General features: G+C 34.7%; 1 protein-coding gene across 3 annotated transcripts in view; it reads left to right on the top strand.

Moving 5' to 3' along the window:
• Bap55 (Brahma associated protein 55kD) overlaps window positions 1–14,127 on the top strand; it is a 201,894-nt gene that overhangs the window by 147,150 nt on the left and 40,617 nt on the right. For all 3 annotated transcript variants that reach the window (XM_067098092.1, XM_067098089.1, XM_067098091.1), the window contains one exon: window positions 220–393. Coding sequence is in view for 2 of the 3 variants with exons in the window: in XM_067098089.1 (XP_066954190.1) it covers window positions 220–393 (174 nt within the window). In the remaining variant the exon portion in view is untranslated. The remainder of the gene's footprint in view (window positions 1–219; window positions 394–14,127) is intronic.

Genomic DNA, 14,127 nt, shown 5'->3' with positions numbered 1-14,127 from the left:
CAGGTGGTATAAGTTAGCTGTTTTCTTTTATCACTTAAATGTGTTCATGTTGACTTCAGGAACAGTAGGGTTGTGTGTCATGATGGTTGCAGGTATGGGGGGGATTGCAGTTCTGTCCAGACAGCTTCATTAAGTTACAGTTAGTAAGTCATATCATATTTTGTATGTAGCACAGTGTTTGTTTACCATACTTACTGGTATTATTATTATTGTTTGCAGATGAAGTTGGGGCCCTTGTGTTCGATCCAGGGTACTCCTCACTCAGGGTTGGGTATGCTGGTGAAGATTCTCCAAAATTTGACATTCCTTCTTGGGTTGGAATCAGTGAAAATCAGGAGACAAATGAGAAGAAATATTATGTTGACACAGTTGCCCTCCATGTACCTAGGAAAGGTAAGTATTATAAATAGTATTATAAAATTCCTCGTGAATTGTTGTTTGCAGTATTGTATGCATTACTGTTGGTGGTCAACCAGATATTATCTTCTGTTTACCCCAGTGAGGTTTTAGTTACTGTAATTGGAAATGCTCTTGTTCAGGTTCTACTAATCACTGGTTCCAAGAGCATCCAGTAAAAGTATTCCATTATTGCTTGTAAGTTTTTGTTGTTTTATTGAATTATTTGTCATTACAGATTGTTGCTTTATTTTGCAAGGCCAGCAATTTAAATGTTTGTCTCTCCTTTGTGTTTGACAATTAGTGTGACATTTCAAATAATGTATTTATAAAAGAAGGAAAAAGCATGATCTTCATCCAAAGGAAGCACTAGACCGGTCTTTTAAAAGGCAAAAAATACTCCTAAGTGAGTGGCTCTAAAGCTTGCTGATTAGCAACAGAAAAAAGGGACATGTCATTGTGTGTTGCACATTATCCAAGAGACTAACATAGCCTGCATGTGGTCGCATCCAAGCCCCTCTTCACCCATATTAAGACCCTGGGAGAACCAGGCAGGTGACTTATGATGACTAATCAAGTAGACCTGGTCCTCCCCCTTTCCACCCCATTCCCAGCTCAAAGACAATCAAGTCATGTTGTCAGTGGAAACTGATATCAATAATTATTCATAGTGGCAGCAAAGGGGAAGCTGTATTTTTTTCTTTTGTGATGAGAGTGACTTGTTAATTAACCCTTTCATATCTGTATAGTTATCACATCACTGAGGGCACATGAGCCCCGATGTGTCTGGGAGCGCTCGACAGTGCGAAAAAATAATTATTTCGAAAATTCAGCAAAATATAAATTTTATGCCAACAACGTTCATTTTGCTGTCCTTTTTTCTAAATGTTTATATTTTATGGTGGAATAGTCAGAATAAGAGTCCCAGCCCTCTAAATACAAAAAATGTGAGTTATTTCAACATAAAAAAAAAAAATCTTTACTTATTTTCATATTTTCGTTCATAACCCAAAAACTATGAATGTCAGGCGAATGAATTATTTTTTATGAGAAAGCCAACAAAATTCTCTAAATATCGACATATAAAAGAATGGAAAATGAATAAGTCCAGCTGGTGAAAAATTGATAGAAAAAAGGGGAAGAAACAGAGCGCTCTTTGTATGGTAAGAATTGTCGCTAGAAAAAGATTTTTTGAAGAGCCCTATCTCGGTTATTTTTCATAGAAATTACTTTGTAAATATACGAAAATGTAGAGGGAAAGTTGTCAAATAATGTGAGAGTCAAGAAAAATGGCTTTGGTAACGCAACAGTTTCATTTTGGCGTTATAATTTGATTGAAACTAAAAAAAATGTTACCGTTGTCAACATTATTATTCGTAGCTCAAAAGCTATAACAGTTAGGCGAATGGATTATTTTTATGAGAAAGCCAACAAAATTCTCTGAATATTGATATATAAAACAATGAAAAACGAATAAGTCCAGTTGGTGAAAAAATTTATAGAAAAGAGGGTAAGAAACAGAGCGATTTGCCCCGCGTATGGTGAGAATTATCGCTAGAAAAAGATTTTTTGAAGAGCCCTATCTCGGTTATTCTTCATAGAAATTACTTTGTAAATATACGAAAATGTAGAGGAAAAGTTGTAGAATAAAATGAGAGTCAAGAAAAATGGCTTTGGTAACGGCAACAGTTTCATTTTGACGTTATAATTTGATTGAAACAAAAAAATGTTACCGTTGTCAACATTATCGTTCGAGCTCAAAGGCTATAACACTGAATGGATTATTTTTTATGAGAAAGCCAACAAAATTCTCTAAATATTGATATATAAAACAATGAAAAACGAATAAGTCCAGTTGGTGAAAAATTTATAGAAAAGAGGGTAAGAAACAGAGCGATTTGCCCGGCGTATGGTGAGAATTATCGCTAGAAAAAGTTTTTTTGAAGAGCCCTATCTCGGTTATTTTTCATAGAAATTACTTTGTAAATATACGAAAATGTAGAGGAAAAGTTGTAGAATAAAGTGAGGGTCAAGAAAATGGCTTTGGTAACGGCAACAGTTTCATTTTGACGTTATAAATTGATTGAAACGAAAAAAAATGTTACCGTTGTCAACATTATCGTTCAGTAGCTCAAAGGCTATAACAGTTAGGCGTAATGGATTATTTTTTATGAGAAAGCCAACAAAATTCTCTAAATATTGATATATAAAACAATGAAAAAGAATAAGTCCAGTTGGTGAAAAAATTTATAGAAAAGAGGGTAAGAAACAGAGCGATTTGCCCGGCGTATGGTGAGAATTATCGCTAGAAAAAAGTTTTTTTTGAAGAGCCCTATCTCGGTTATTTTTCATAGAAATTACTTTGTAAATATACAAAAATGTAGAGGAAAAGTTGTAGAATAAAGTGAGAGTCAAGAAAAATGGCTTTGGTAACGGCAACAGTTTCATTTTGACGTTATAAATTGATTGAAACGAAAAAAAATGTTACCGTTGTCAACATTATCGTTCGTAGCTCAAAAGCTATAACAGTTAGGCGAATGGATTATTTTTTATGAGAAAGCCAACAAAATTCTCTAAATATTGATATATAAAACAATGAAAAACAAATAAGTTCAGTTGGTGAAAAAATTTATAGAAAAGAGGGTAAGAAACAGAGCGATTTGCCTGGCGTATGGTGAGAATTATCGCTAGAAAAAAGTTTTTTTTGAAGAGCCCTATCGCGGTTATTTTTCATAGAAATTACTTTGTAAATATACGAAAATGTAGAGGAAAAGTTGTAGAATAAAGTGAGAGTCAAGAAAAATGGCTTTGGTAACGGCAACAGTTTCATTTTGACGTTATAATTTGATTGAAACGAAAAAAAAATGTTACCGTTGTCAACATTATCGTCAGAGCTCAAAAGCTATAACAGTTAGGCGAATGAATAATTTTTTATGAGAAAGCCAATAAAATTCCTAAATATTGACATATAAAAATGGAAAAACGAATAAGTCCAGTTGGTGAAAAAATTGATAGAAAAGAGGGTGAGAAACAGAGCGCTCTGCCCGGCCTATGGTGAGAATTATCGCTAGAAATTTTTTTTTGAAGAACCCTATCTCGGTTATTTTTCATAGAAATTACTTTGTAAATATACGAAAAGTAGAGGAAAAGTTGAAGAATAAAGGAAAGTCAAGAAAATGGCTTTGGTAACGGCAACAGTTTCATTTTGACGTTATAAATTGATAAAAAAAAAAGTTACCGTTATCAACATTATTGTTCGTAGAGCTCAAAAAACTATAACAGTTAGGCGAATGAATTATTTTTATGAGAAAGCCAAGAAAATTTCTAAATATCGACATATAAAAAAATGAAAAACGAATAAGTCCAGTTGGTGAAAAATTGATAGAAAAGTGGGTAAGAAACAGAGCGCGCCGCCAGGCATACGGTGAGAATTATCGCTAGAAATTTTTTTTGAAGAGCCCTACCTCGGATTTTTTCATAGAAATTACTTTGTAAATATACAAAAATGTAGAGGAAAGGTTGAGGAATAAAGTGAGAGTCAAGAAAATGGCTTTGGTAACAGCAACAGTTTCATTTTGACGTTATAAGCTGTTGCCAAAACAAAAAAATGTTACCGTTGTCAACATTATCGTTCGTAGCTCAAAAGCTATAACAGTTGGGTGAATGAATTATTTTTTATGAGAAAGCCAACAAAATTCTCTAAATATCGATATATATGATAATGAAAAATGAGATTCAGAGCCCTGCCTAAAATCCAGACATCTCTTATGTGATGCACTAACAAATTTCCGCTAGTTTTACCAGTAAAAACTTTGCTAAAGCATGTTGAAACTGTTCTCGATTGACGTTGCTGTATGTAAACAGCCACACGTGTTTACCCAGCCTCGCACGCATGGTCTCTGACAGAAGTGTGGCCTGCCAGGCCTGCGTGGGTGCGATCAGCTGATGTCATTGTGAGAATTTTACTACGCCATGGATTTTGCGCATGCACAGTAGAGGAACTAAAAATTTATAGAAAATAGAGGATACCAAACAGAGTGTTTCCAATAATGTAATCCTACATTTTATAAAAAAATGTAAGATACGAGGGAGAAACGTGGGTAGGATCAGCTGATTTCATTGTGGGAAATTTACTATGTTAGGAATTGCGCGATGCGCAGTATAGGCACTGCTTGCCTGGCGATCCTCGATGCCTGAGTTACGGTCCAAGGTATACTTTAGCCTATGGAAACCACCAACTGTCCGAAAATAAAAAAATTTACCCTACCACACGCACGAAAAATGTCGGTAAATTTTACGACAATTACTCAGTCAGACAAGAAGGGGGTAGGGGTTATTGCGTAATATGACGTCAATTGGGCAGGAAAGGGTTAAGTGAACATTTCATTGAAAATCTCACATCAGCATTTCATATGTTTAGTTACTTTGGATTGGTCTTAGAACATCAGATTTTTCATGTTAATTTATGGAATAAATACCTTTGTTGCAGTCAGATTCCTTGTTAATGTTTTTATCACTTTGTGCAATATGTTGTGAAAATTGTTCAGATTTTATAAAAAAAAAAAAATTACTCTTTTAGTGAAGTGCCCTTGGAAGGGGCTATTTCTGTCAACTAATTTTTGAGAAGTTGCATGCTTTATTATGGAAGACTGAATGATCACATGGCACGAAGGGAGTCTTCCTTGTATGATAGCATGTACTGTAAAACAACCAGATGCTAATTTAATGAACTCATGGCCATTATTGCCATATGTAAACATTGACTTATATGCTGTGAAATATTGAAATTAAAATTTTGTGTAACTTACCAAGTAATTATATTGCTATGGTTTCTATTAATCGGCAGCTGAAAATTTTGAAATTCGCTGGTCTCGCTATTTTGTTTGGCTAGGTGACTAACCCCGCCCACTTTTTGGGGTAAGAGACCAACAACTAGCGAAAGTATTCAATTTGTTTCTGCTGGCTAATGGCTGTACACCAGCTTTTAGCATCAGCTCTGATTTTGGAATTCGTCTATCCTGTTGACATCTCGTCGTATTTGGTGAAGTGTTCTTGCTTTGATAGTCTTTCAGCATTACAGTATTTGATAGAGTTACTGTTTTTTTACCTTTATTGTGATTCTCTATGTAACGACTTTCCTTATTTACTGATTGTGACTTTAGTTAACTTGTTTTTTCCAAATGTCAGACTCAAGTTCGACACGTTTGACGAAGATTCACGTTCTGTCTGCTTGGTTTGTAGGGGGCAAATTTGTTCAGAAGACTTACGATGTACAGTAAACCCTCGTATTCACAGGGGATGTGTACCACAGCCCCCCGCGAATAGCTAAAATCCGCGAATACTTAAAACCCCTTGAAAAACACTTAGAACTGCCTATTTTGATAGTTTAAACAAGAAAAACCCTCTAAAAATGCTTATACCTGAGTATTATAATAGTTTTATCACAAGAAGTGCATTTAGTCATGAAAATTATATGAAAATACAGTAATTGGTGAATATTTCTCAGTGAAAAATACCGCAAAAGGGCGAATTTTCTGCGAATAATGGATAGATACATTCCACAGAGAAATCCGTGAGTATGCGAATCGTGAGAATGCGAATACGGGGGGGTTTACTGTAATGAATGTGTAGACTGGGACAGTTAGAAGTGGAAGACTTTAAGATCTCGTTTAAACAGAGTGGCTAGAGATAAAAAGAGAAAAGCGACAGCTAGAAGGATTAGTAAGTCTTTAGCTAGTCAGGGATCTCCTGTTGATCATGATATTGATAATGCTAACATCGAGATTGATGTTCATGTTATTTCTGTTGATCCCACACCCAGTTCGCCTGCTGTGCAACCCTTTCCTTTACATGGCTCTCCCGCTTCCAAACCCAACACCATTGCCAGCATTGAGTGTAAAAGTGAGAAAAGGTTTGAATTGATTGTTGAATCTATTATGCAATTAGCCTCTTCGGTTAAGGTCCCTACGGACAATAAGAGTGATTCGTAGTGCGCTGTTGCTTCTAGTGCCAGTGCAGTGTTGGTGGAGCGCCTGATTGCGCCTAGAGCTAGTGATGTGTTGGTGGAGGAGGTGGCTGCCTGTCCCGCCAATTCTCCTAGGCAAAGGTCAATGTCAGATTCCCCTAAACCTGGGAGGAGTAAAACTAGTAGCCTAAGGGAGGTTGATGGGGTCTGCCCACGGGTAATCACCCCCTCAGTTTAACCTGTTGTTGAATCCCAGGTTGCAGCCAAACGCCGCTGGAAAGGCGTATCCCTGGACATGCATCGTCTTTCATCTAGCTCAGATGATTCTTCTCCCAGACGCCAGTGGCGTTTTGTGGATGAATCACTCCCATGGAAAAAGCATCCGAGTGCTGTCTCATTTTCCTCCAGTACCATGTAAGAATTTCAAGGAACCTGTTTTCAGTCCTCTCCTGTCTTGCAGTCATTGGGACAGTCCGGAACATTTTCCTTCTGTCCCTCCCTTGGTAGAGATTCAGAGAGCGGCTTCCATGTACAGGTATCCTGCTTCTCGTAAGCGCTCTTCATCCAAGGCGTCATCTTCTGAGCGTCTTCTTGCACCTGAGACTCCTCTGGCTCCTCAGCACCCTGCAGTGTTAGAAGCTCCCTTGACTGCCGAACACCTGGTTTCTTCCAAGCGCCTGAAAGTGTCTCAGTGCTCGTTGGCTCCTTCTCATGCTGCTGTGTCATAGCCCTGTCTTCTCTAGAACTTCACAGAGCCCATGAGTGCCCGTCTTTGCCCATTCACTCGTTGATTCATGGATCACCAACTAAGATGAAGTTCCCTTCCGTTGGTGCCAGAGCATCACCGTGCTTATGCCACTGATGCTGTGACTCCTTCGGCTGTTATTGTTCCTGGAGCAGTTGGGCATTCTTCTGTCTCGAAATTTCGCGCCTCAGGCTTTACTCTCTTCTAGCAAGCAAGTGCCCTCCGTGGTGGACCTGATTCAGAGCAAGCTCGACAGTATTTTAAGCCTGTTGAAGAAGGCTCCTCAACCCCCAACCTACAGATTTGGCTTTGTCTCCTGTATCCTCGAACAAGGAAGAAGAAGTTATTGTTCAAGACACTCATCCTTCAGCTTATGCATTGCTTAGCAGCAATGCATAAGCTGAAGGATGAAGTCGACGCAGGCGAAGAAGGAGCTACAGGCGAAAAGCATCCTTCCCAAATTGCTTTTCGCCTGTAGCTCCTTCCTCGCCTGCATCGACTTTTCTTGGGGAGTCGCAGTCTTCCGAGTCTTCGGTACTACCCAAGTTAGTGCTTTCTTCTTCTGCCAAGAAAGCCTTCAGTGTTCTTGAGGGATGGCTAGCGTATGAGAAGAGCGAACAAGGTAGAGCCATTTTCAGCTTCCCTCCGTGTAGATTGTCTAAGAGGAGACAGCTCTCTTTTGCCACAAGGGAAGCTCCTTCTCTGGGAGTTTCTGCCTCCTCCCAGGGGGCCTTCTCCGGGTTGATCGATTCCTCTCATATATCTGCCTTTGCATCAGCGAAGATCATGCTCATTTTGACGGAGCTCTCACACCTTCTTAAAAACCTGGTTAAGGTATTCGAAGTGTTGAGTTTTCTCGATTGGGCAATAGGCTCTCTTGCCCGTAAGGTTAAAGACTGCCCTACTGTTCCTGAAGATAGTGCCTCCGACATGCTGGGGGTCCTCTCGTGTATTGATAAAAGAATCAGGGATGGTTCTCAGGAATCTGTCAGTGATCCTAGTGGCCCCCTTTTGGCCAGCGAAGGAATGGTTCCCGGATCTTCTTGGCCTTCTCACAGACTTTTCGAGGCTGCGACCTCAAAAACCTCATCTGCTAAAACAACCCCACTTCTGGCATTTTCACCAGGGATTGTTTACTCTGGCCCTGACAGGATACAGACTATCATGAAACTTCTTAGAAAGAAAGGGTTTTCAAGATGAAGATTGGCTTTGCAAGCTATTGTCAAATGCAGGCGACAGTCCTCTTAATAGAGTATATCAGGCTAAGTGGACAATTTTCAGAGAATGGTGCAGGAAGTGCAGTGTCGTCCTCTCAGATATCTATAGCCTAAGTAGCAGACTTTCTACTATAGCTTAAGACCGACAGGAACCTGTCATTCTCGACGATCAAGGGTTATAGGGCCATGTTAAGCTCTGTCTTCAGACACAGGGGAGTGGACCTCTCCTCTAATCAGGATTTATCTGATCTAATTAGATCGTTTGACACTACGAGGCAGAAAGAGGTAGCAGGAGTGCCATGGAACCTGGATGTGGTCCTTAAATGATTGTCTGGTCCCCGATTTGAGCCTATGCATTCAATTTTCCTGAGAGGTCTACCTGGAAGGCCCTCTTTCTAGTTGCTTTAGCGACCGCAAAACGAATCAATGAGGTCCAGGCAATGGACAAAAGAGTGGGTTTTTCCCAAGAGAATGCTGTCTGTTCCTTCTCTCTGGGATTTCTAGTCCAGTTCCAATCCATTGCCTTGTTCCTTTGCAATTAAAAGCTTGTCTGAGATTGTAGGCCCAAATGAGGAAGAGAGAGTATTGTCCTGTGAGAGCTCTAAGGTTTATATTGTCCTATGAGAGCTCTAAGGTTTTATCTTTGCAGAACAAAGATGATTCGTGGTCCTTCAAACGCCTTATGGCGTTCTGTTAAGAATCCTTCTCGGCCACTTTAAAAGATTGCCCAAGCATTCTTCCACAGAGACCTCATCTCGGAAGCCTATTCTTTTGTTGAAGACGAGGTTTTTCCATTTTGTAAAGTGAGAGCTCATGAAATTAGGGGTGTAGCCACTTGGTTGGCATTCAAGTGTAATTTGTCTCTCTCCTCGATATTGCAAGCAACTTTTTGGAAATGTAAGTCGGTTTTTACAACTCATTATTTGAAGGAAATTGAAAGAGTTTACGATAATTGCAGTACTTTGCGTCCATTTTTGGTGGCTGCCTTGGTGTTGGGGAAAGAAGCGTAGGAAGCAGTCCTTCCTTCCTTTCTTCACCCTGATTTGAGGTTGTTGAGTTTTGTAAGGGAGCCTGGTGGTACAGTGTACCGGAGTGCCCTCCACTCCTTTGTAGTTGGGCAATTATTTTTAACTTTTTTGATATTAAGTGACGTTTATTTCATTATATTAAGTGACGTTTATTTCATTGTTGTTTTTTCTGTACTGCGCCGTGGGCAGGGGCAACATTATTACCTTTGTCAGCAATTGGAATCATCCTTGCTTCAAGGTATCCACTTATATAGTAGGTGAGCCTCGGCTTTACCGCTGCGCCACTATACTGTAAGGAGAGCGCCAATAGACGCAGTACCTTCCTGCGGTAGCTCCCTTATCAGGTAAGGAAACAACAGGCATTTTTTAGTGTTAGTATTCTTTTCTGCTCTCAAATTCTTTACTATTATTGTTTTGGGGTAGATTTGTTCATGCATCCCACCTCCTGTCAATGTGGGAATCAGCAGTGTAATTACGTGGTAAGCTACTTATATAAAAATTACATTTTTATGATACAAAGTTTTATATATATATATATATATATATATATATATATATATATATATATATATATATATATACAGTATATAGTATATATATATATATATATATATATATATATATATATATATATACATGAACCCTATATATATATATACAGTGAGTTCGACTATCGCGGATTCACGATTCACGACTTCATGATTTTTTCCATTACGTATGTATATTATAAGAGAAAATATATAGCGGATTTTTCCGGAAATTTCAAAATAGTCGCGATATATGAAGACCCAAATATTTCATTAATTCCATTAATAATTATTAATATCTGCTAGTACTGTTGGTTCATTGCATTATGACATAATTCAGTACAAAATGAAATTAAACAAAAGATGCTTCACTGCATCGTGGATTTTTCAGAAATATTCATAGAAAAATTAAAATTAAAAGTACCGCCATATCGGCAGCCATATTGCGGAAAACAGTGATGTTTCATCATGTTACGTGAGAAGAACGGCTTATGAGACCGACGCCAAGGACTGGAAGCTTCAGATATACCCACAGGCACTCGGACAAGGCACGTGAGTGGTACATAAGAGAATATCTTATCACTGTTGATGTTTCATCTTAAATCACTGTAAAAATAATTAAAATCCGAATTTCATACGTAAGCAACTCAAAGATACTGTATACTCTCTCATCACCAGCTTGTCAAGACTTAGTCAAGACTTAGTCTCGTCCCAAGCTACTGTGCTGTACAGTACACACCATTTCTCTCTCTCTCTCTCTCTCTCTCTCTCTCTCTCTCTCTCTCTCTCTCTCTCTCTCTCTCAATGAAATATGAATTACTGTATCATAAACTTTTATGTACAGAATTAAAAATAATTTCATTGATAAATTTGTTTCGTTTAGCAACTAAAAAAATTATTTTCCTAATTCTTTCGTTAGTAGTGAGCAGCTTCAGTCAGCTGATTCTCAGAACGTAAACATTACAAATATGGGACGATCTTTTTTTTTATGCATATTACTGTGATAGGAGATCAAAATAGTAATACAGTGTTTAAGTGCATAGGAAGTGTTTATAACAGTGTGGGAAAGGCTATAAAGCCTTTAAATATATACCATGTATATACAGTACAGTATATGCCTCCCTAGGGGGGGCCAATGCTACTGTGGAATTTCACTTATCGCTGGGGTTCTGGTCCCCATTATCCGCGATAGACGAGGGATCACTGTATATATATATATATGTATATGTATATATATGTATATGTATATATATATATATATATATATATATATATATATGTATATATATATATATATATATATATATATGTATATATATATATATATATGTATATATATATATATATATATATATATATATATATATATATATATATATATATATATATATATATATATATATATATATATATATATATATATATATATATATATATATGTATATATATATATATATATATATATATATATATATATATATATATATATATATATATGTATGTATATATATATATATATATATATATATATATATATATATATATATGTATATATATATATATATATATATATATATATATATATATATATATATATATATATATATATATATATATATATATATATATATATATATATATATATATATATATATATATATATATATATATATATATATATATATATATATATATATATATATATATATATATATATATATATATATATATATATATATATATATATATATATATATATATATATATATATATATATATATATATATATATATATATATATATATATATATATATATATATATATATATATATATATATATATATATGTATGATATGTATGATATATATATATGTATATATATATGTATATATATATATATATATATATATATATATATATATATATATATATATATATATATATATATATATATATATATATATACATATATACACTTGACAAAACTTTAGTCCAGCCACGGTTGAGTGGCTAAATATATGGCCAAATTTGAAGGAACCAAAAGTGCAAGAAAAATTCTGTCAAATCATTAGGCCGCTTACTGAGAGTAGCTAAGGGGAGGAGCTTATGGCTTGCTAAAAAGAAAGCAGACAAGTAAGGTTTTGGCTGGCGATCTAGGTGCCAACGTGAATTTTTGCTCCACGCTTCTGTCGAAGTTTTGCCTACCCCGGTCACATCCTGGGACCCTGTGACCTTACTATGGGGAAATTTAAGGATCTGAATGAACAGATCATAGCACAGATATGTTCATTAAAGGAATCAGGTCTTAAACGAAGGAAATCGCGCTCAGGTGGGTGTGAGCGAGCGATCTGTTAGACGCTGGGTTGCCAAGTTTCACCAGGGTGGAAGGGGCGATATACCGTCGCAAGTAAAACGCTCTGGGAGGCCTAAGAAGACTTCTAATCGAAGTATGACTATTTTAAAGCGTCAATTAGAGGTTAATCCATGCATGACATCAAGGAAATTGAAGGAATCCAACCCACAACTGCTTGGTGATGTTTCAGTTCGGACCGTCAATCGCTGTATCAATGAACTTGGATACACAAGCCACCGTCCACGGAAGAAGCCAATTTTGACCAAGTTACAGAGGGATAAAAGAGTCAAATTTGCTCGGAAGTACAGCGTTTGGGATGAGTCTCAATGGCTAAGCCTGCTTTGGTCAGATGAATCGACTTTTACGGTCACTTGTAATAGAGGTCGTAATGTTTTTCGCAGGTCCAGAAGCGACCCTCTTGACCCTAGGTACCTCGAAGGGACTGTTAAACACCCTGATTCTCTCATGGTTTGGGGAGCTTTTACTGGTCATGGTGTAGCCAAGCTTCATGTCTTTAAAAAGAATGAAAAAGTTAACCAGTATAATTATTTGGAGTTGATGTGTGACATTTTGCCTGATGCATTCGAGGATACGGGTGCCACATGTTTTCAGCAGGATGGCGCCAGGGCTCACACGGCTAAATCTGTCACTCAGTGGCTTCAGGATTGCGAAGTTCCTTCATCAATGATTGGCCTGGTAATAGCCCTGACATTAGCCCAATAGAAAACTTATGGGAGATCGTAAAGAGGATCTACAAGACAAAGATGTGTCGTCTGTTCCAAAGCTGGAGGCAGAAACCGAGCATCTTGGAACAACATACCAAGGAAATGCTTCATAATTTGGCCTTGTCTGTCCAAAACGACTGAAGGAGGTGATTAAACGTAAGGGTTGTCCTACTAAATATTAGTGAATACTAATAAAGGTAATTTAGACTTAGAATTGTGTTGTTATTAGCCTATTTGTAGTTTAGTTATGTTGACATGTTTTGAGTTGAGTGAGGGCGGACTAAAGTTTTTTGTTGAGTACTGTATATATATGTATATATATGTATATGTATAAATATGTATATATATGTATATATGTATATCTATGTATATATGTATATATATATATATGTATATATATATATATATATATATATATATATATATATATATATATATATATATATATATATATATATATATATATATATATATATATATATATATATATATATATTATATATATATATATATATATATATATATATATATATATATATATATATATATATTATATATATATATATATATATTATATATATATATATATATATATATATATTATATATATATATATATATATATATATATATATATATATATATATATATATATATATATATATATATATATATATATATATATATATATATATATATATATATATATATATATATATATATATATATATATATATATATATATATATATATATATATATATATATATATATATATATATATATATATATATATATATATATATATTATATATATATATATATATATATATATATATATATATATATATATTATATATATATATATATATATTATATATATATATATATATATATATATATATATATATATATATATATATATATATATATATATATATATATATATATATATATATATATATATATATATATATATATATATATATATATATATATATATATATATATATATATATATATATATATATATATATATATATATATATATATATATATATATATATATATATATATATATATATATATATATTATATATATATATATATATATATATATATATATATATATATATATATATTATATATATATATATATATATATATATATA

Source organism: Macrobrachium rosenbergii, chromosome 54, assembly GCF_040412425.1.
Source record: "Macrobrachium rosenbergii isolate ZJJX-2024 chromosome 54, ASM4041242v1, whole genome shotgun sequence".
NCBI lineage: Eukaryota > Metazoa > Arthropoda > Malacostraca > Decapoda > Palaemonidae > Macrobrachium > Macrobrachium rosenbergii.
This window is presented reverse-complemented; position numbering and strand designations above follow the sequence as displayed.